This window comes from Panthera onca, chromosome X (assembly GCF_046562875.1).
Source record: "Panthera onca isolate mPanOnc1 chromosome X, mPanOnc1 haplotype 2, whole genome shotgun sequence".
Classification (NCBI taxonomy): domain Eukaryota; kingdom Metazoa; phylum Chordata; class Mammalia; order Carnivora; family Felidae; genus Panthera; species Panthera onca.
Genome location: NC_138357.1, coordinates 63,458,574 through 63,482,350, shown reverse-complemented (window position 1 = coordinate 63,482,350; position 23,777 = coordinate 63,458,574). Strand labels below are relative to the sequence as shown.

Genomic DNA, 23,777 nt, shown 5'->3' with positions numbered 1-23,777 from the left:
TAGAGGCAGACAGCTTGGAAACAGCAATCTAGAAAATGCTTGGGGCACACAGGTAGGAGATTATTTGCTCTTCTCAGAGTGTTTTGCTGAGAGGCAGCATTCACAGAGACTCCTCTCAGATAACAAAAGAGCTGGCAGGTGCCATTTTCCTCCCCAGCTCCTCAGCATAAACAGAGAGCCAGCTGCAGGAATCAGCACAGTGCCTATACTGGCTTCCTAACGTGTTTACACCAAGTCCCACACCACAGCACTCTGGTGAAGACTGCCTTTCTCAGTCAAGCTTGCACCAGTACTAGTGCGGTGGGCTCCTTCCCGAGAAGTACAGCAGAAAATTCTGCCCAAACTACAACTTCCAACAGAGTTCTGCAGGGCTTCAGTTCTAGTGGAAATAGTATCAGGAAACCAGAGCATTTGACAAGGAAACCAGAGCCTAGTTAAAACTTGCCACATTCTGGCCAAGGAATAAACACTACACACTGCAAACAAGGAGAGCCTATGCAGGCAACTGGCCTGAAGGATAGAACAACTAAAACACAACAGCAGAACAGAAGCAGCACACACCAGAGAGAATCCCTGAAGTGCCAGCTACTGGAAACTACATGATATCATAAAACAATTACTTTCAGGAGCAAGACACATAACTGGCTTTCCTGATGCACAGAAAAAGACAAAGACTTAAGACAAAATACGACGATGGAGGAATTCATCCCAAATGAAAGAACAAGATAAGGCCATGGCCACAGATCTAAGTGAAACAGATATAAGTAGCATGCCTAATGGAAAATTTAAAGCAACAATCATAAGGATACTCACTGGGCTTCAGAAAAGAATGGAATACATCAGGTAAACCCTTACCACAGAGATAAAAGAGTTAAAAAACAATCATTCAGAAGTGAATAATGCTATAAATGAGAGTGGAACAGGCTTGATGCAATGAACAGCAGGCTGGAAGAAGCAGAGGAACGATTTAGAGATATAGAAGACAAAATAATGGAAAATAATGAAGCTAAAAAAAGAGAAAGAAGAATTAGGGAACACAAAAATAGACTTAGAGGAATTAATGATTCCATCAAATGTAAAAGCATTTGTATTATAGGAGTCCCAGAAGAAGAGACAGAAAAGGGGACAGAAAAGTTATTTCAAGAAAAAAAACAGCAGTAAACTCCACTAATCTGGGAAAGGAAAGAGACATCCAGATCCAGGAGGCACAGAAAACTCCCATCAAAATCAACAAAAGAAGAACAGTATCAGGACATATTGTAATTATACTGGCAAAATAGAGTGATAAATAAAAAACCTTAAAAGCAGCAAGACAAAAGAAGTCCTTAAGTTGCAAGAGAAGAACCGTAAGGCTACGTGCAGATTTCTTAACAAACATAAACTTGGCAAGCCAGAAGGGAGTGGCATGATATATTCAACAAGCTGGATGGGAAAAATCTGCAGCCATGAAGACTATGTCCAGCAAGGCTGTCAATCAGAATAGCAGAGATAAAGAGTTTCCCAGACAAACAAAAAGTGAAGGAGTTCCTGACCACTAAAGCAGCCCTGCAAGAAATATTAAAGGGGATCTTTAAGTGCAAAGGAAGGACCAAAAGTAAGAAAGAAAAGAAAGGAACAGAGAAAATCTCCAGATACAATGACAAAACAAGTAATAAAACATCACTAAATACATATCTATCAATAATTACTCTGAATATAAATGGACTAAACACTCTAACCAAAAGACAGAAGGTGTCAGAATGGATTAAAAAAAAAACAAGACCCATCTATATACTGCCTACAACACATTCATTTTAGACATAAAGATGCCTGCAGATTCAAAGTGAGGAGATAGGGAAACATTTATCACACAAACTCCTGTAAACAGAAAGCCAGAGCAGCAACATGTTTATTGGACAAATTAGACTTTAAAACAAAGACTGTAATAAGGGATAAAGAAGGTCACTATATCATAATAATGGGAAATACAAGAAAACCTCAAATTATAAATATGTAAGTACCCAACCTGGAATTACCCAAATATATAAAATAATTAATAACAAACATAGAGGAACAAATTAATAATAACAGTAATAGTAGGGGACATTAATACTTCACTTACATCAATGGAAAGAGCATCTAAACAAAATAAAAAAGGACACAATGGTTTTGAGTGCCACACTGGATCAGATGAATTATCATATATACTCAGAACATTCCACCCTAAAACAGCACAATTTACATTCTTTTCAAGTGCACATGGACATTCTCAACAACAGATCACATCCTAGATCACAAATCACAGATTGACGAGGTAGATGAGAGAATAGGTGAATTAGAAGATAAAATTATGGAAAAAAAGGAAGCTGAGAAAAAGAGAGATAAAAAAAATCCAGGAGTATAAGGGAAGTATTAGAGAACTAAGTGATGCAATCAAATGGAACAATATCCGTATCATAGGAATTCCAAAGGAAGAAGAGGGAGAGAGAAAGGGGCTGAAGGTGTATTTGAACAAATCATAGCTGAGAACTTCCCTGATCTAGGAAAGGAAACAGGCATTGAAATCCAAGAGATAAAAAGAACTCACTTCAGACATAACCTGAATCGATATTCTGCACGACATATCATAGTGAAACTGGCAAAATACAAGGATAAAGAGAAAATTCTGAGATAAACAGGCCCTGACTTAAAAACATAGACACATAAGGGTAGTGGCAGACCTATCTATGGAAACTTGGCAGGCCAGAAAGGAATGGCAGGAAATCTTCAATATGATGAACAGAAAAAAAAATATGCAGCCAAGAATCCTTTATCCAGCAAGTCTGTCATTCAGAATGGGAGGAGAAAGGTTTTCCCAAACAAACAAAAATTGAAGGAATTCATCACCACTAAACCAGCCCTACAAGAGATCCTAAGGGGGATTCTGTGAGTGAAATGTTGCAAGGACCACAAAATACCAGAGACATCACTACAAGCAGGAAACCTACAGACATCACAATGAATCTAAACCCATATCTTTCTATAATAACACTGAATGCAAATGGACTAAGTGCTCCAACCAAAAGACATAGGGTATCAGAATGTATAAAAAACAAGACCCATCTATTTGCTGTCTACAAGACACTCATTTAAGACCTGAGGACATCTTCAAATTGAAAGTGAGGGGATGGAGAAATATCTATCATGCTACTGGAACTCAAAAGAAAGCTGGAGTAGCCACACTGACATCAGACAAACTAAATTTTAAATTAAAGGCTGTAACAAGAAATGAAGAAGGGCATTATATAATAATACAGGGTCTATCCATCAGGAAGAGCTAACGACTATAAATGTCTATGCACTGAATACAGGAGCCCCAAATATATAAAATAATTAATCACAAACATAAGCAAACTTTTTGCAAGAATGTGGTAATTGCAGATTTTAATACTCCACTTACAACAATGCATAGAACATTTAGACAGAGAATAAACAAAGAAACAAGGGCCCTAAATGATACATTGGATCAGATGGGCTTGAGAGATATATTTAGAACTCTGCATCCCAAAACAACAGAATATACATTCTTCTCGATTGCACGTGGAACATTCTCCAAGATAGATCACATACTGGGTCATAAACCAGCCCTTCATAAGTATAAAAGAACTGAGATCATACCATGCACACTTTCAGACCACAATGCTATGAAACTTGAAATCAACCACAGGAAAAAGTCTGGAAAACCTCCAAAAGCATGGAGGTTAAAGAAAACCCTACTAAAGAATGAATGGGTCAGTGTGCCTGGGTGGCTCAGGCGGTTAAGCGTCTGACTTCCACTCAGGTCATGATCCCCTGCGTCAGGTTCTGTGCTGACAGCTCAGAGCCTGGAGCCTGCTTCAGATTCCGTCTCGTCCTCTCTTTGCGCCTCCCCTGCTCATGCTCTGTCTCTGTCTGTCAATAATAAACGTTAAAAAAATTAAAAAAAAAAGGAAAGAATGGGTCAACCAGGCAATTAGAGAAGAAATTAAAAAAACATATGGAAACAAATGAAAATGAAAAGACAACATTCCAAACGCTTTGGGATGCAGTGAAGGCAGTCCTGAGAGGAAAATACATTGCAATCCAGGCCTATCTCAAGAAACAAGAAAAATCCCAGATGCAAAATCTTAACAGCACACCTAAAGGAAATAGAAGCAAAAGAGCAAAAACACCTCAAACCCAACAGAAGAAGAGAAATAATAAAGATCAGAGCAGAAATAAACAGTATAGAACCTAAAAAAACTTTAGAGCAGATCAATATAAACATGAGTTGGTTTTTTTAAAAAATAAACAAAATTGATAACCCTCTAGCCAGGCTTCTCAAAAAGAAAGGGGAGTTTACCCAAATAGATAAAATCACAAATGCAAATGGATTTCTTACAACCAGTCCCTCAGAAATACAAGCAATCATCAGGGAATACTACAAAAATTTATATGCCAACAAACTGGACAACCTGGAATAAATGGACAAATTCCTAAGCACCCACACACTTCCAAAACTCAAACAGGAAGAAATAGAAAACTTGAACAGACCCATAACCAGCGAAGAAATTGAATCTGTTATCAAAAATCTCCCAAGAAATAAGAGTCCAGGACCAGATGGCTTCCCTGCAGAATTCTACCAGACATTTAAAGCAGAGATAATACCTATCCTTCTCAAGCTGTTCCAGAAAATAGAAAGGGAAGGAAAATTTCCAGACTCATTCTATGAAGCCAGCATTACTTTGATTTGTAAACCAGACAGAAACCCAGCAAAAAAAAAAAAAAAAAAAAAAAAAAAAAAAAAAAAAAAAAAGAACTACAGACAAATATACCTGATGAATATGGATGCAAAAATTCTCAACAGGATACTACCAAATCCAATTCAACAGCATATAAAAATAATCACTTACCATGATCAAGTGGGATTCATTCTTGGGCTGCAGGGCTGGTTCAACATTCTCAAATCAATCAATGTGATACATCACATTGATAAAAGAAAAGAAAAGAACCATATGATCCTGTCAATCGATGTAGAAAAAGTATTTGACAAAATTCAGAATCGCTTCTTAATAAAAACCCTTGAGAAAGTCGGGATAGAAGGAACATACTTAAACATCATAAAAGCCATTTATGAAAAGCCCACAGCTAATATCATCCTCAATGGGGAAAACTGAGAGTTTTCCCCCTAAGATCAGGAACACGACAAGGATGTCCACTCTCACTGCTGTTGTTTAACGTAGTGTTGGAAGTTCTAGCATCAGCAGTCAGACAACAAAAGGAAATCAAAGGCATCAAAATTGGCAATGATGATGTCAAGCTTTCACTTTCTGCAGATGACATGGTATGATACATGGAAAACCTGATAGATTCCACCAAAAGTCTGCTAAAACTGATACATGAATTCAGCAAAGTCGCAGGATACAAAATCAATGTACAAAAATCAGTTGCATTCTTATACACTAATAATGAAGCAACAGAAAGACAAATAAAGACACTGATCCCATTCACAATTGCACCAAGATGCATAAAATACCATGGAATCAACCTAACCAAAGATGTAAAAGATCTGTATGATGAAAACTATAGAAAGCTTATGAAGGTAATTGAAGAAGGTATAAAGAAATGGAATAACATTCCATGCTCATGGATTGGAAGAATAAATATTGTTAAAATGTCAATACTACCCAAAGCTATCTACACATTCAATGCAATCCCAATCAAAACTGCACCAGCATTCCTCTTGAAGCTAGAATAAGCAATCCTAAAATTTGTATGGAACCACAAAAGACCCCGAATAGCCAAGGTAATATTGAAGAAGAAGACCAAAGCAGGAGGCATCGCAATCCCAGACTTTAGCCTCTACTACAAAGCTGTAATCATCAAGACAGCATGGTATTGGCACAAAAACAGACACATAGACCATTGGAATAGAATAGAAACTCCAGAATTGGACCCACAAAAGTATGGCCAACTAAGCTTTGACAAAGCAGGAAAGAATATCCAATGGAAAAAAGACAGTCTCTTTAACAAATGGTGCTGGGAGAACTGGACAGCAATATGCAGAAGAATGAAATTAAATCACTTTCTTACACCATTAACAAAAGTAAACTCAAAATGGATAAAGGCCCTGAATGTGAGACATGAAACCATCAAAACCCTAGAGGAGAAAGCAGGAAGAAAAATCTTTGACCTCAGCCGCAGCAATTCCTTATTTGACACATCCCCAAAGGCAAGGGAATTAAAAGCAAAAATGAACTATTGGGACCTCATGAAGAGAAAAAGCTTATGCACTGCAAAGGAAACAATCAACAAAACTAAAGTGCAACCAACGAAATGGGAAAATGTATTTGCAAATGACATATCAGACAAAGGGCTAGTATCCAAAATCTGTAAAGAACTCACCAAACTCCACAGCCGAAAAACAAATAATCCTGTGAAGAAATGGGCAGAAGACATGAATAGCCACTTCTCTAAAGAAGACATCCAGATGGCCAATGGGCACGTGAAAAGATGCTCAATGTCACTCCTCTTCAGGGAAATACAAAGCAAAACCACACTCAGATATCACCTCATGCCAGTCAGAGTGGCTAAAATGAACAAACCAGGAGACTATAGATGCTAGAGGATGTGGAGAAATGGGAACCCTCTTGAATTGTTGGTGGGAATGCAAACTGGTGCAGCCACTCTGGAAAACAGTGTGGAGGTTCCTCAAAAAATTAAAAATAGATCTATCCTATGACCCAGAAAATGCATGGCTAGGAATTTATCCAAGGGATACAGGAGTGATGATGCACAGGGGCACTTGTACCCCAATGTTTATAGCAGCACTTTCAACAGTAGCCAAATTATGGAAAGAGCCTAAATGTCCATCAACTGATGAATGGATAAAGAAGTTGTGGTTTATATATACACTGGAATACTATGTGGCAATGAGAACGAAGGAAACATGGCTTTTTTTAACAAAGTGGATGGAACTGGAGAGTGTTATGCTAAATGAAATAAGCCATACAGAGAAAGAGAGATACCATATATTTTCACTCATGTGGATCCTGAGAAACTTAACAGGAACCCATGGGAGAGGGGAAGGGAAAAAAAAAAAAGAGAGGTTAGAGTGGGAGAGAGCCAAAGCATAAGAGACTCTTAAAAAATGAGGACAAACTGAGGGTTGATGGGGGGTGGGAGGGAGGGGAGGGTGGGGGATGAGTATTGAAGAGGGCACCTTTTGGGATGAGCACTGGGTGTTGTATGGAAACCAATTTGACAATAAATTTCATATATTTTAAAAAAAAGAAAGTTAAAAAAAAAGAGAATAAACTGAAGGTTGATGGGGGTAAGAGGGAGGGGAAAGTGGGTGACAGGCACTGAAGCAGGCACCTGTTGGGATGAGCATTGGGTGTTGTATAGAAACCATTTTGACAATAAATTTCATGCTAAAAGAAAAAAAAGAATAGATTACACCCTAGGTCACAAATCAGGCCTCAACAAATACAAAAATAGTGAGATCATGCCATTCATCTATTCTGACCACAATACTATGAAACTAGAAGTAAACAACAATAAAAAATTTGGAATGACCACAAATACATGGAGCTTAAACAACATGCTACTAAAGAATGAATGGGTTGACCAGGAAATCAAAGAAGAAATGAAAAAACACATGGGAACAAATGAACAGGAAAACACAAAAGTCCAAAACATTTGGGATGTAGCCAGCAAAAGAGGTCCTGAGAGGGAAGTACATAGCACTACAAGCCTACATCAAGAAGCAAGAAATGCCTCCAATAAACAACCTAACCTTACACCTAAACAAGCTCGAAAAACAGCAACAAATGAAGCTTAAAGCCAGAAGGAAGGAAATAATAAATCTTAGAGCAGAAATAAATTACATAGGAACAAAGAAAACAATATAACAGATCAATGAAACCAGGAGCTGGTGCTCTGATAAAATTAATAAAATTGATAAACCTCTAGTCAGACTTATCAAAAAGAAAGGACCCAAACATTAAAGAAAGGAAAATTAAAAAAAAAAATTAAACGGGCGCCTGGGTGGCTCAGTCAGTGGGGCGTCTGACTTCAGTTCAGGTCATGATCTCACAGTTTGTGAGTTTGAGCCCCGCATCGGGCTCTGTGCTGCCAGCTCGAAGCCTGGAGCCTGCTTTGGATTCTGTGTCTCCCTCTATCTCTGTCCCTCCCCTGCTCATGCTCTGTCTCTATCTCTCAATAATAATGAATATTAAAAAAAATTAAAAAAAGAATGAATCCAAATAAATAAAATCACTAAAGGGAGAGGAAAAATAATGATAAACACCACAGAAATTGAACTATAAAGGAATATTATGAAAAAAAAATGCCAACAAATTGGATAATCTGGAAGAAATGGGTAAATTCCTAGAAACATATAAACTACCAAAACTGAAACAGAATGAAATAGAAAACTTGAACAGACTGATAACCAGCAAAGAACCTGAGTCAGTAATTAAAAATCTCCCAATAAACAGAAGTCCAGGGCCAGATGGATTCATACATTCACAGGTGAATTCTATGAAACATTTACAGAAGAGTTAATATCTATACTTCTCAATCTATTGCAAAAATAGAAAAGGACAGAAAACATCCAAACTCATTCTATGAGACCAGCATTACCTTGATCCCAAATCAGATGAAGACTACTAAAAAAAGAGAACATTAGGGCAATATTGATGATGGATATGGACACAAAAATTTCTCAATATAACAGTAGTAAATTGAATCCAACAATAAATTAAAAGAATCATTCACCATGACCAAGTATGATTTATTCAGGGGTTGCCACGGAATTTCAATATTTGCAAATCAGTGTGATACACCACATTAATAAAGAAAGGATAAGAACCATATGATCATTACAATATATGCAGAAATAGTATTTGACAATGTATAGCATCCATTTATGATAGAAACGCTCAACAAAGTGGGTTTAGAGGGAACATACCTCAACATATAAAGGCCATATATGTAAAACCCACAGGTAATATCATCCTTAATGGGGGAAAAATAGAACTTTTCCTCTACAGTTAGGAACAAGACAGGGATGTCCACTCTAACAATGGTTATTTAACATCGTACTGGAAGTCCTATCCCCAACAGTCAGACAACAAAAAGAAATAGAAGGCATCCAAATTAGCAGGGAAGAAGTAAACCTTTCACTATTTGCAGATGGCATGATAATCTTTATAGAAAACCCAAAAGACTACCAAAAAACTGCTAGAACTGATAAACGAATTCAGTAAAGTCACAGGATACAAATCAATGTACAGAAATTTGTTGCATTTCTAAGGACCGATAATGAAGCAGCAGAAAGAGAAATTAAGAAAACAATCCCATTTACAGTTGCACCAAAACCATACGATAAATAGGAATAACCTAACCCAAGAGTTGAAAGACCTGATCTCTGAAAACTATAAAACACTCATAAAAGAAATTGAAGATGTAACAAAGAAATGGAAAGACATTCTATGCTCATGGATCAGAAGAACAAATATAGTGAAAAAGTCTATATTACCCATAGCAATGCATATATTTAATGCAATCCCTATCAAGACACCAAAAGCATTTTTCACAGAACTATAACAATCCTAAGATTTCTTTGCAACCTCAAAAGACCCCAAATAGACAAAGCAACCTTGAAAAAGAAAAGTAAAACTGGAGGCATCACAGTTCTGGAATTCAAGTTATATTACAAAGCTCCTGGGATGAAAACAATATGGTACTGGTACAAAAAGAGAGACATAAATCAATGGAACAGAACAGTAAACCCAGAAATGAACCCACAACTATATGGTTAATTCATCTTCAACAAAGCAGGAAAAAATATGCAATGGGAAAAAGATAGTATATTCAGCAAATCGCATTGATAAAGCTGGACAGCAACATGTAAAAGATGAAATGGACCACTTTCTTACTCCATATACAAAAATAAATTCAATATGGATGAAAGACCGAAATGTGAGACACGAAACCATTAAAATCCTAGAGGAGAACACAGGTAATCTCTTTGACATTGGACGTAGCAACTTCTTATTATATATGTCTCCTCAAGCAAGGGAAATAAAAGCAAAAATGAACTACTGGGACTTCATCAAAATTAAAATCTGCAAAGTGAAGGAAACAATCAACAAAACTAAAAGGCAACCTATGGAATGTGAGAAGATATTTGCAAATGACATATCTGATAAAGGTTTGGTGTCCAGAATATATAAAGAACTGCTAAAACTCAACACCCAAAAAATGAATAATCCAATTTAAAAATGAGAAGACATGAACATTTTTCCAAAGAAGACATACAGATGGCCAACAGACACATGAAAAGATGTTCAAGGGGCGCCTGGGTGGCTCGGTCGGTTGGGCTTCCGACTTCGGCTCAGGTCATGATCTTACGGTCCGTGAGTTCGAACCCCGCGTCAGGCTCTGTGCTGACAGCTCGGAGCCTGTTTCAGATTCTGTGTCTCCCTCTCTCTCTGCTCCTCCCCTGCTCATGCTCTGTCTCTGTCTCAAAAATAAATAAAAACATTAACAAAAAATTAAAAAAAAAAAGATGCTCAACATCACTCATTATCAGGGAAATACAAATGAAAACTACAATGAGATTATCATATCACACTTGTCAGAATGACTAAAATCAGCAACACAGTAAATAACAGGTATCGGCAAATATGTGGAGAAAGGGGAACCTTCTTGCACTGTTGGTAATGCAAAGTGGTGCAGCCACTCTGGAAAACAGGATGGAAGTTCCTCAAAAAGTTAAAAAATAGAACTAACATATGATCCAGCAATTGCACTACTAGGTATTTACCCAAAGAATGCCAAAATACTAATTCAAAGGGATACATGCACACCAATGTTTATAGGAGCAATAGCCAAATTATGGAAATAGCCCAAATTCTCATCCACTGATGAATGGATAAAGAAGATGTGGTATACATATACAACAGAATATTACTTATGCAACGACATGGATGGAGCTAGAAATTATTATGCTAAGTGAAATAAGTCACAGAAAGAAAAATACCATATGATTTCACTCACATGTGGAAATTAAGAAACAAAACAAATGGGTATGGGGGGAAAAGAGAGAGGCAATCCAAGAAACAGACTCTTAACTATAGAGGACAGAGTTTTACCAGAGAGGTCGGTGAATGGATGGATCGGTCAAATAGGTGATGGGGATTAAGGAGTGCACTTGTGATGAGCACTGGGTGTGTATGGAAGTGTTGAATTGCTATGTCGTACACCTGAAATGAATGTAACACTATGTTAATAAAGTAGAATTTAAATAAAAACTTTAAAAAATAACCTATGTTAAAGCCCTATCCCTCAAAGTTTTTGTATTTGGGACAGATCGTTTAAGGAGGTCATTCAAGTTAAATGCAGTCTTAAGTGTCGGCGCTAAAGCACTAGAATTGGTGTACTTATAAGAAGAGAAACAGACAGCAATGCTCCCTGTCCCTTCCTATCTGTGTATATACAATGAAAAAGTCATGTGAGTACATATCAAGAAGGTAACCTAATATTAGCAAGCCAGGAAGAGAATCCTGACTAGACACTCTGTTGGCACCTTGATCTTGAACTTTCAGCTTCCAGAACTGTGAGACATTAAATGTTTCCTGTAAGTATATGAAAAAGTACTCAACATCTCAAATCATCAGGGAAATGCAAATCAAAACCTCAATGGGATATCACACCTGTCAAAATGGCTAAAATCCACAACACAAGAAACAAGTGTTAGTGAGGATGTGGAGAAAGGGAACCCTCTTGCTCTGTTGGTGGGAATGCAAACTGGTACACCCACTGTGGAAAATAGCATTAAATGTCTTCATAAAGTTAAAAAATAGAACTACCCTATGATCTAGTAATTGCACTACTAGGTATTTACCCAAAGAATACCAAAATACTAATTCAGAGGGATCTATGCAGGGTGCCTGGGTGGCTCAGTCAGTTAAGCGTCAGTTAAGCATCCGACTTTGGCTCAGGTTAATGGTCTCGCGGTTTGTGAGTTTGAGCCCCATGTCGGGCTGTGTGCTGACAGCACAGTGCCTGGAGCGTGTTTTGGATTCTGTGTCTCCCCCTCTCCTTCCCCCTCCCTCTCTCTCTCTCTCTCTCTCTCTCTCTCTCTCAAAAATAAATAAACACTAAAAAAACCCACAAAGGATCTATGCACCCATATGTTTATTGCAGCACTATTTACAAGAGCCACTTTATGCCTAGAGCCCAAATATCCATTGATAGACGAATGGATAAAGAAGATGTGGTATACATATGGAACATTAGGCATAAAAAAGAATGAAATATTGCCATTTACAATGACATGGTTGGAGGTAGAGAGTATAATGATAAGGAAAATAAGTCAGAGAAAGACAAATACCATATGATTTCACTCACATGTTGAATTTAAGAAAAAACAAATGAACAAAGGAGAAAAACAGAGAGAGAGAGAGAGAGAGAGAGAGAGAAAGAGAAAACAAGAGGCACTTATAGAAAACAAACTGATGGTTACCAAAGGGGAGGTGGGTGGGAGATGGGTGAAATAGGTGAAGGGGATTAAAGAGTACAGTTATTATGATTAGCATTGAGTAATGTACAGAGTTGCTGAATCACTGTATTGTATACCAAAAACTATTACAACATTGTATGTTAATTATACTGGAATTAAAACAGAAAAATTAATACAAGAAAGACAAAGACAAGAGGAGAGAGGAGCTTGGGAAGATGGTGGAGTAGGAGAACGCTGATCTCATCCCATTCAATGTTTTCACTATATATCATCAACATCCAAATCAGTAAAAAAAAGTGTAACCCAAAGACTGGAAGAACAAACAGCACAACTAAATATAGAGAAGAAGCTGCATATGAAAGGTTAGAAATGTCAGAAAGGTGGAGCGACGCTGCTGGTTTCTTGGAGGGATCTATGTGATGGAGAAGGTAAAGAAATGGGCCCTTGCACCAGGGAGATCACGTATGGAAGACTAATCCCCATAATATCTGGCTTTGAAAACCACTGGGGCTGAATTCCTGTGTTTGTTTAACCACTGGGACTTGGATCATGGAGCCTGAAGGCAGCTGACTCAGCACAGAGCAACCCTAGAGGATGATACCTGGGTGATGCCCTTAAAGAGATAGCAGCCTCCACGAAGAAGCAACATAAAAACGGCAGTTTACACAACACTGGGGGCAAACAGGAAACATATCTGTTCATAGTGATTTTGGAGTGTGTTGGGGGACTTCTCTGAAAATGAGGGAGCTGGCAGGTGACATTTTCCTCTCCTCCCCCCTTGCACAAACAATGGGCCATGGGCAGGAGACAGGATTGCACAAATACTTGCTATCTAACCAACTAGCAGTGCACCATGCCCATGAGTTATCCTGAGGGCTCACTCCAAAACTGCTGGCCTGGGCACTTGGCTAAGGGCTACCAGGTACACAGCTGCCAAAATGACCACATTCATTTGCTGTGCTCTGCCTTGTTGCCTGACTATGCTGAGCCACAGAAGTCTGGCTATACCCAGTCACCTTGGTACACAGACCCAGGTGCCCCTGCACCTCAAGGATCCAGCATGAAACTGGTGGCCCAGTGCAAATTTTGCTAACACCACTGCCATACCCCTAGTTGCCTCGCATACACACCCCCTCAGAGCTGCCCTGCCTGTTCTCACCAACACCACAGAAAGCAAGCACAGCCCACAACAGGCAGAAAGACAGTGCAGGTGACTGCATTGAAAGGAAAAGTGACTCAGACACAAGAGCAGGGCGTACATAACACACAAAGGATACTTTCATGAAGTGCCAGGTTCTGGTGAACAGGGGACACCACTTCAGGGCTTTCCAGGACCTCTTCTTAATAAAGTAACTATTTTCTAATTTTTTTTTTTTTTCAACGTTTTTTATTTTATTTTTGGGACAGAGAGAGACAGAGCATGAACGGGGGAGGGTCAGAGAGAGAGGGAGACACAGAATCGGAAACAGGCTCCAGGCTCCGAGCCATCAGCCCAGAGCCTGACGCGGGGCTCGAACTCACAGACCGCGAGATCGTGGCCTGGCTGAAGTCGGACGCTTAACCGACTGCGCCACCCAGGCGCCCCAATAAAGTAACTATTTTCAAGAGCAAAAGATGTAGCTGACTTTCCTAACACACACAAACAGACACAGAGAGGCAGACAAAATGAAGAAACAGAGAAATGAAAGAACCCAAATGAAAGAATAGGAAAAGGCCATAGTCAGAGATCTAAGCAAAACAGATATAATTAACATGCCTGATAGTGAATTTAAAGCAATGATCATAAGGAAACTCATTGGACTTGAGAAGAAAGTGGAAGATATGAGTGAGATCCTTAACATAGAGACAAGGAATAACACAGCAGAAATAAAGGGCACAATAAGTAAAATGAGAAACACTCTTGATGGAATGAAAACATGGAAGAAGCAGAGGAATGAATTAGTAGAAGAGAAGACAGAGTAAGGTATTCAAGCTGAACCAAAGACTGAAAAAAGAATTATGCAAAGTGAGAAGAGACCTTAAGGAACTCAAAGACTCCATCAAATGTATTAACATTTGTATTACAGTAGTCCCAGAGGAAGAAGAGAGAAAAGGGGGCAGAAAATTTGTTTGAAGAAATAATAGCTAAAAACTTCCCTAATCTGGGCAAGGAAACCGATATCCAGGGGGCACAGATACACCCCAACAAAATGAGACCCACACAAAGACATATTCTAACTAAATTGGCAAAATATAATGATAAAGAAAAAATTTAAATGATCAAGACAGAAGACATAGAAGGGAAAACCCATAAGGCTAGCAGGGGATTTTAACAGACACTTTCTAAGCTAGAAGGGAGTGGAATGATTATTCGAAGTGTGAAATGGGAAAAATTTGCAACCAAGAATACTTTATCTAGCAAGGCTATCATTCAGAAGCGAAGACAAGATAAAGAGTTTACCAAGACAAAAATTAAGGAAGTTTATGACCATTAAACCATCCCTGCAAGAAATATTAAAGGGGGCTCTTTGAGTAGAAAGGAGAGACCAAAAGTGACAATATAAGGGTAGAAAACACAAAAGCAGTAAACATGAATATTTCTGTGAAAAAATCAGGCAAGGAACTCACAAGATAAAAGGATATGAAATATAACAACATATATCAACAACGTGGGGAGAAGGGAGGTAATGAATGTGTCCAAACTTAATGTGTACCATCAATTTAATGTGCACTCTTATACAGAGGAGGTGCTATACAAACCTGTTGGTAACCATATATCAAAAACTTCTAATAAATATGTAAAGAATAAAAGAAAGAAATATATCACTAAAGAAAATCAGCAAAACATAGAAGAGAGAAAGACAAGAAAGCATCAGAGAAAACATTGAGAAAAAACCACAAAAGAAGCAAGAAAATGTCACTAAATACATATTTATCTATAGTTACTTTGAAAATAAATGGACTAAATGCCAGAACCAAAAGACACAGGGTGACAGAACAGATGAAAAAACAAGATCCATCTGTAAGTTGCCTACAACGTGACTCATTTTAGACCTAAAGGCACATACAGATTGAAAGTGAGGGGATGGAGAAATATCTATTACAAAAAAGGATGTCAAAAGAAAGTGGAAGTAGTGATACTTATAGCGGACAAACTAGACTTTAAAGCAAAGACTGTAATAAGAGACAAAGAAGGACACTAGACAATAAAGAAAGAATCCAACAAGAAGATAAAAGAATTGTAAATGTTTATACACGTTACATAGAAGCACCCAAATACAAACAACAGTTAATAACAAACATCAAGGAATAATCAATAATAATACAATAATACTAGGGGGATTTAACACTACACTTACATGGATGGACAGAACATCTAAACAGAAAATCAATGAGGAAACAATGGCTTTGAAAGAAACACTGGAACAGATGGAGTTAACATATATATTCAGAACATTCCATCCTAAAATTGTGGAGTACCCATTCTTTTCAGGTGCACACAGAACTGTCTCCAGAACAGATCATGCATTAAGCCATAAAAGGAGCCTCAACAAATTCAAGAAGATCAAAGCCATACCATGCATCTTTTCCGACCACAATGCTATGAAACTAGAAGTCAACCACAAGAAAAAATTTGGAAAGACCACAAATACATGGAGGTTAAATAACATGGTACTAAGTAATGAATGGTCAACCAGGAAATAAAAAAGAAATAAAAATATATGGAAACTAGAGTGTATTATGTTAAGTGAAATAAGTCAGAGAAAGACAAATATCATATAATTTCACTCATATGTGGAATTAGGCAACCCAAAGATGAACATGGGGGAAGGGAAGGAAAAATAAGATAAAAACAAAGAGGGAGACAAAACAGAAGAGACTTTTTTGTAATGTTTATTTTATTTTTGAGAGAGAGAGAGAGCAAGCACAAGCAGGGGAGGGGCAGAGAGAGATGGAGACACAGAATCTGAAGCAGGCTCTGGGCTCTGAGCCATCAGCACAGAGCCCAACACAGGGCTTGAACGCACAAGCCATGGGATAATGACCAGAGCCAAAGTGGATGCTCAACCAACTGAGCCACCCAGGTGCCCTGAGACTTTGAAATACAGAGAACGGACTTAAGGTTGCTGTTGGGGAGGTGGGTGTGGGGGATGGGCTAAATGGGTGATGGGCATTGATGGCACTTGTGAATAGCATTGGGTGTTATATATAAGTGATGAATCACTGAAATCCTGAAATCAAAGCTACACTGTATGTTAACTAACTTGAATTTAAATAAATAAATTTATTTTAAAAATATATGGAAACATGAAAATGAAAACATAACATTCCAAAATCTGTGGGAGGCAGCAAAAGTGGTTCTAAGAGGGAAGTTTATAATAATACAGCCCTATCTAAAGGTGAAAGAAAAATCTGAAATAAACAACCTAACCTTATCCCTAAAGGAGCAAGAAAAAGAAAAACAAACAAATCCTATAGCCAGAAGAAGGAAAGAAATGATAAAGATTAAAGGAGAAGGGTGTCTGAGTGGCTTAGTTGGTTAAGCATCTGACTCTTGATTTCGGCTCAGGCCATGATCTCACAGTCATGAGATCAGGCCCCACATCGGGCTTTGGGCTGGGCAAGAAGCCTGCTTATGATTCTCTCTCTACCTCTCACTCTGCCCCTCCCCTGCTCTCTTGTTCTCTCTCACTATCAAAAAAAAAATAATAAAGATAAAGGAGAAATAAATGATATGGGAACTAAAACAACAATAGAACAGATCAATGAATCCAGGAGCTCGCTCCTTGAAAAACATCCATAAAATTGATAAACCTCTAGCCAGACTTAGGAAGAAAAAAAGAGAAAGGACTCAAATGACTAAAATCACAAATCATAGAGAAATAACACACAATACCATATAAATACAAACAATCATGAAGAGCATTATGAAAAACTAGGTACCATCAAATTGGACAACCCTGGAAGAAATGGATAAATGCCTAGAAACATAAAAACTACCACAACTGAAACAGGAATGTAGAAAATTTTGACATATTGAAATCAGCCAAGAAACTGAATCAGTAATAAAAAAAAAAAACTCCCAACAAACAAAACTCTAGGACCAGATAGCTTCACAGGTGAATTCTACCAAACATTTAAAGAAGAGTTAACACCGATTCTTTTCAAACAACTCTGAAAAAATAAAAGGAAGGAAAAATTCCAAATTCATTCTACGAGGATAACATTACCCTGATACCAAAACTAGATAAAGACACCACTAAAAAACAGAACTACAGACCAATACCTTCGATTAATATAGATGCAAAAATCCTCAACAAAACAGTAGCAAACTAAATCCAACAATAAATTAAAGGAATCATTCACCATCAAGTGGGATTCATTTCTGGGTTGCAAGGTTAGTTCAACATTCAAAAATCAATGTGATACATGACATCAAGAAGAGAAAGGATAAGAACCATATGATTATTTCGAGAGACACAGAAAAAGCATTTGACAAAGTACAACATCCATTCATGATAAAAGCCTTCAACACGGTAGATTTAGAGGGAATATACCTCAACATAATAAAGGCCATAAATGAAAAACTTACAGCTAATATCATCCTTTATAAGACAAAACTGAGAGCTTTCCCCCTAAGTTCAGGAACAAGACAAGGATGTCTACTCTTTAGACTTATTCAACATGGTACTTGGAGTACCAGACACGGCAATCAGACAAGAAAATGAAATAAAATGCATCCAAAGTGGTAAGGAAGAAATATAACCTTCACTAGTTGCTGATGACATGATACTGTATAGAGAAAACCTAAAAGACTCCACAAAAAAACCTGCTAGAACCGAAACAAATTTAGTAAAGTCACAGGATAAAAAAAAACAATGTATAGGAATCTGCTGCATTTCTATATACTAAAAATGAAACAGCAGAAAGAGAAATTAAGAAAATAATCCCACTTACAAGTGTACCAAAAATAAGACACATAGGAATAAACCTCATCAAAGAGGTGAAAATCACGGACTCTGAAAACTACAAAACACTGATGAAAGAAATTGAAGACAACACAAAGAAATGGAAAGACATTCCATACTTATAGAATGCAGGAACAAATATTGTAAAAATGTCCATACTAACCAAAGGAATATACAGATTTAATGTAATTCCTACAGCATTCTTCACAGAGCTAGAACAATCCTAAAATTTGTGTGAAACCACAAAGACCCTGAATAGTCAAAGTAATCTTGAAGAAAAAAGCAAAGCTGGAGCCATCACAATTAGAGACTTTCAAGTTATATTACAAAGCTCTAGTTATCAAAATAGTATGGTACTGGCACTAAAACAGACACTAAAACAGACTAATGGAACAGAACAGAAAATCCAGAAATAATCTTATAACTATATGGTCAACTAATCTTTAATAATGGATAATAGGAATAATAGGAATGAATATCCAATGGGAACAAGACAGTCTCTTCAACAAATGGTGTTGAGAAAACTGGATATAAACATGCACAAGAATGAAACTGGACCACTTTCTTACACCATACACATACACAAAAATAAATTCAAAATGGATTCAAGTCCTAAATGTGAGACCTGAAACCATGAAAGTCCTAGAAGAGAACACAGGCAGTAACCTCTTTGACACTAGTTGTAGCAACTTCTTACTACTTATATGTCTCCTGAGTCAAGGGAAACAAAAGCAAAAATAAATTATTGGGACTACATCAAAATTAAAAAAAAAAGTGAAGGAAACAATCAATAAAACTAAAAGGTAATCTACTGAATGGGAGAAGATACTTGCAAATGATATATCTGATAAAGGTTTAGTATCCAAAATATATAAAGAATGTATAAAACTCAACACCCCAAAACAAATAATCCAATTAAAAATGAGCAGAAGAGATAAACAGACATTTATTCAAGGAAGACATCTAGATGACTAACAGACACATGAAAACATGCTCAACATCACTGATCATCAGGGAAATGCAAATCAAAACTACAATGAGTTATCACCTCATACCTGTCAGAATGTCTAAAATCACTAACACAAGAAACACAGATGTTGGTGAAGTTGTGGAAAAAATGGAACCCTCTTCCGCTGTTGGTGGGAATTCAATTTGGTGCAGCCAATGTACCAAACAATATGGCTCCTCAAAAAGTTAACAACAGAACTACCTTATGATGTAGCAATCACACTACTGTGTATTTACCCAAAGAATACACAATACTAACACAAAAGCATACATGCACCCCTATGATTATATCAGCATTATCAACAATCCCTAATATATGGAAGGAGTCCAAGTATCTATCAAATAATGCATGGATAAAGAAGATGTGGTATATATTGAATAGAATATTATTCAGCCATAAAAAAGAATGAAACCTTTCCATTTGCAATTACATGAATGGAGCTAGTGAATATTATGCTAAGTTAAATATAGCAATCAGAGAAAGACAAATATATGATTTCACTCATATGCAGAATTTAAGAAACAAATGAGCAAAGGGAAAAAAAGCGAGAGAGACAAATCAAGAAACCGACTCTTAATAAAGAACAAACTGATGGTTACCGTAGGCAAGGTGGGTGGGGAAATGGGTTAAATATGTGTTGGGCAGTAAGGAGTGCACTTGTCAGGATGAGTACTGGGTGATGTATGTAATTATTGAATCACTATATTGTACACCTAGAGTCTATGTTAGGTAACTGGAATTAAAATAACATTTATTAAAAAAGGACAGGAATGTGTCTGATGTGACAGGGGGTACAACACCCACATGTCTATGTCCTGTTTCGTCCATCCTCCATCCACACCCTTCAGCAGCACCCCCTCATTCTTCCCAGGTCTCACGTACAGTGCCCCTGAGGGAGGAAATTCAGAGCATGGGAAAGGTCTGACCTATACGGGCCCTTGGTGGTCTTTTCGTACACTCACCTTGTTTTATAGAAATAAGTATTACTGGCAAAGTTCTTTGTCTTTGAAAAAAAAGACAAGGGATAACCATTATTGGTGAGGATGTGGAGAAAATGGAAAATTAGTACAGCAATTGTGGAAACAGTTATGGAGGTTCATCGAAAAATTAAAAATAGAGAGATGCCTGGGCGGCTCAGTCAGTTGGGTGTTTGACTTCATCTCAGGTCATGATCTTGCAGTTCGTGGGTTCAAGCCCTGCGTTGGGCTCTGTGCTGACAGCTCAGAGCCTGGAGCCTGCTTTGGATTCTGTGTCTCCCTCTCTCTCTGCCCCTCTCCTGCTTGCACTCTCAATCACTCTCAAAAATAAATAAACATTTAAAAAAATTAAAAACAGAACTACCATTTGATTCAGTAATCCTACTTCTGGATCCAAAAGACCTAAAATCAGGATCTTGAAGATATATCTGTAGTCCCATATTCACTGTAGCATTATCCACAATAGCCAAGATATGGAAATAATCTATATGCCTTTCTATTGATGAATGTAAAAAATGTGATAGGCACACACACACATATACCCCACAATGGAATATTACTCAGACTTTGAAAAGAGGAAATTTTACTATTTGCAACAACATGTTTGAAGCTCAAGGACATTATGCTAAGCAAAATAAGCAAGACAGAGAAAGAAAAATATTACATGTCACTTATATATATATATAATCTAAAACAGTCATACTTGTAGAACCACAGAGTAGGATAGTGGTTGCTAGGGGCTGCAGGAAGAGGACTTGGGGAGGTACAAAGATCCAATTATTCAGAATGAGTAAGTTTTGGGTATCTAAGGTACAACATGGTGACTACAGTTAATAATACTGTATTGTACACTTGAAATTTGCTAAAAGGAGAAATCTTAATTCTTAACACACACACACACAGGGTAACTATGTAGAGGTGATGGATGTATTATGATTAGTTTGATTGTGGTGACCATTTCACAATGTACACACATATCACAACATCATGTTGTACACTTTATAATTATATAGAATTTCTATATGTCAGTGATATCTCAATAAAGTTGCTAGAAATAAATACCTGCTGTTTAAGCCATCCAGTCTGTGGTATTGTATTGTAACAGCCCAAGCTGACTAATATAGTAGGCCAGAGACTAAAGTAATAGCAATAGAAACTGTAGACAAGAGATTTGGGTGGTATTAAAGAGTTGTAGAATTCATAAAACCGAACAATTGACTGGATATGAGGGATAAAAGAAGAGTCTAAGAACACTAGGATTTTAAGCTGGGTGACTAGGAAGATGGTGGTGGCATTAATGAAAATAGTGAATGCAGAAATAGAAGTAAGCCTGAGACAGAAAGATGGATGATAAACACCCAAGGAAAATACTTTAAGAAGCACTTGGAAATGATACTGGTAGAATAAGGAAATGTTAGGGCTAGATATGTGAATTTGGAGAGTCCTTAACATAAGGATGATTGATGTAGCTAATAGATACCCTTATTTTGTAGAAGACCAAAAAAAAAAAAAAAAAAAAAAACCCACCAAAAACCAAACAAACAAATCAAGATACCACTGGGGAACAGTAAAAAGGAGGTAAGTAGGGCCAAAGAAACAGAAAATATAGAAATACAGGAAAAACAGAGATGTAAGATAATCAGTACAGAAGCCTGGCAGTAGAGTTACTAGAAGAGGTATTCAAAAGTATGCAATAAGAAACAAAATCAAGGAGACAGGGACTAAGAAAAGAACACTGGTTGGTTTCTAAAGAGAACTAGTAATTCTGGAGAGGACAACTTTGGGACAGTAGTGGGGTCAGAAGCCAAACTATAAAGGATAAAGAAATTTTTAGATGGAAAGAAAATAGAAGCAAGAAGTATAAGCTATTCTTTCTAATAGCTTGTGAAGGGGAGGGGAAAAAAAAGAAAGTGGCATGAGTAGGCAATATGCAGCAGGATCAGAGAAGAGAATAAAGATACAAATTGGGAAAAATAAAGGCACTAATTATTTTAAAGTAATCACATGTTTTAATGTTTTTCACATAACCAATATAAAATAAATCTTTAGAAAGTCTATTTTTGAGTTATTTGGTATTTCAACAATGGCTATCCTACTTAATCTTTTTAAAAATTTATATAAAATAAAAATATATTTCATATATTAAACTATATTAGTAACAAAAGGAAAAAAAATCCAAAATCATCTTTAGATAAGTTTTCTACTTTTAAGGGCTATCTCAATTTTTAAAAAGCACTTGCTTTGAAATATCTCATTTAGTTTTTCCTACCTACTCATTTCATATTTTATTTTAAAAGACTAAAATATGTTTTGGAATAATTACTGGAAATCTGCTAATGGCCTGTTCCTGGTTGTGGATATGAAACCCACAAATTTATTTGACACTATTAAAATCATCATTAACTATAAGGACATGCTAATTTTTACCACCAAAATACATCAGTTTTTAAATGCTTCATCTGCCATCACAAGAAAATAAAGAATAAATGCTCTGTTCATATGTCTTTCCTACCTTGTTTAATTGGTAAAACTCTATTCCGAAATGATTTGGCCTTCCCTGGGTCATGGCTATTTCCACTTCGGCTATAACCACTGAAGCTCGATGAAGAAAACGGCCCATCCAGTTCATCATCAAGTAAATATAATGAAAGGCCTTCAGCAGCATCTGAAACTTATATTTAAAAAGATTTTAATATTAATATAAGTATCATGTTCTTAGGAAAATTAAACAGGCTGTTTTTAAAACTGTCTCACTGTTATTCTACTCCAACATCAAAAATGCAAGTTGCTTGAAAAGGGAAATATGAATATTTTGAGAACAAAATGTTTCATCACATTATTAAGTTTTCAAGCACAGAATATCTGAAAATTTTGTCCAAGAAGACTACCTCCTGCAGATAATGAATCCTCAATTTGCAAATATGTTGTAGATGACTGCTCTGAAATATTATAGCTTTAAAATTATAGTTACAGAATTTTATCTTTATTTATTTATTTTTAATGTTTATTTATTTTTGAGAGAAAGGGTAGACAAAGCGTGAGCGGGGGAGAGGCAGAAACAGAGGGAAACACAGAATCCGAACCAGGCTCCAGGTTCCGAGCTGTCAGCACAGAGCCTGACGTGGGGCTTGAACCCACAAACTGCGAGATAATGACCTGAGCCGAGGTCGGACACTTAACCCTGAGCCACCCAGGTGCCCCCAGAATTTTTTTATTATAAGTTTCTTTTTTAAATTTATGTATTTTGAGAGAGAGAGAGAGAGAGAGAGAGAGAGAGAGAGAGAGAGAAAGAGAAAGGGGGGGGGAGAGAGGTAAAGGGGCAGAGAGAGAGAATC

At 37.1% G+C, this 23,777-nt stretch overlaps 1 protein-coding gene across 6 annotated transcripts in view; it reads right to left on the bottom strand.

Annotated features, from left to right (window-relative positions):
- Positions 1-23,777, bottom strand: part of BRWD3 (bromodomain and WD repeat domain containing 3) — a 241,550-nt gene that overhangs the window by 24,725 nt on the left and 193,048 nt on the right. For 4 of the 6 annotated variants that reach the window (XM_081793975.1, XM_081793970.1, XM_081793971.1 and 1 more), the window contains one exon: positions 22,955-23,113. The exons of 1 other annotated variant lie outside the window; for it this stretch is intronic. In XM_081793975.1, the coding sequence (XP_081650101.1) occupies positions 22,955-23,113 (159 nt within the window). Of the gene's footprint in view, positions 1-10,924; positions 11,250-22,954; positions 23,114-23,777 lie in introns of those variants that run through there. One more of the 6 variants, XM_081793974.1, reaches the window with a different exon arrangement.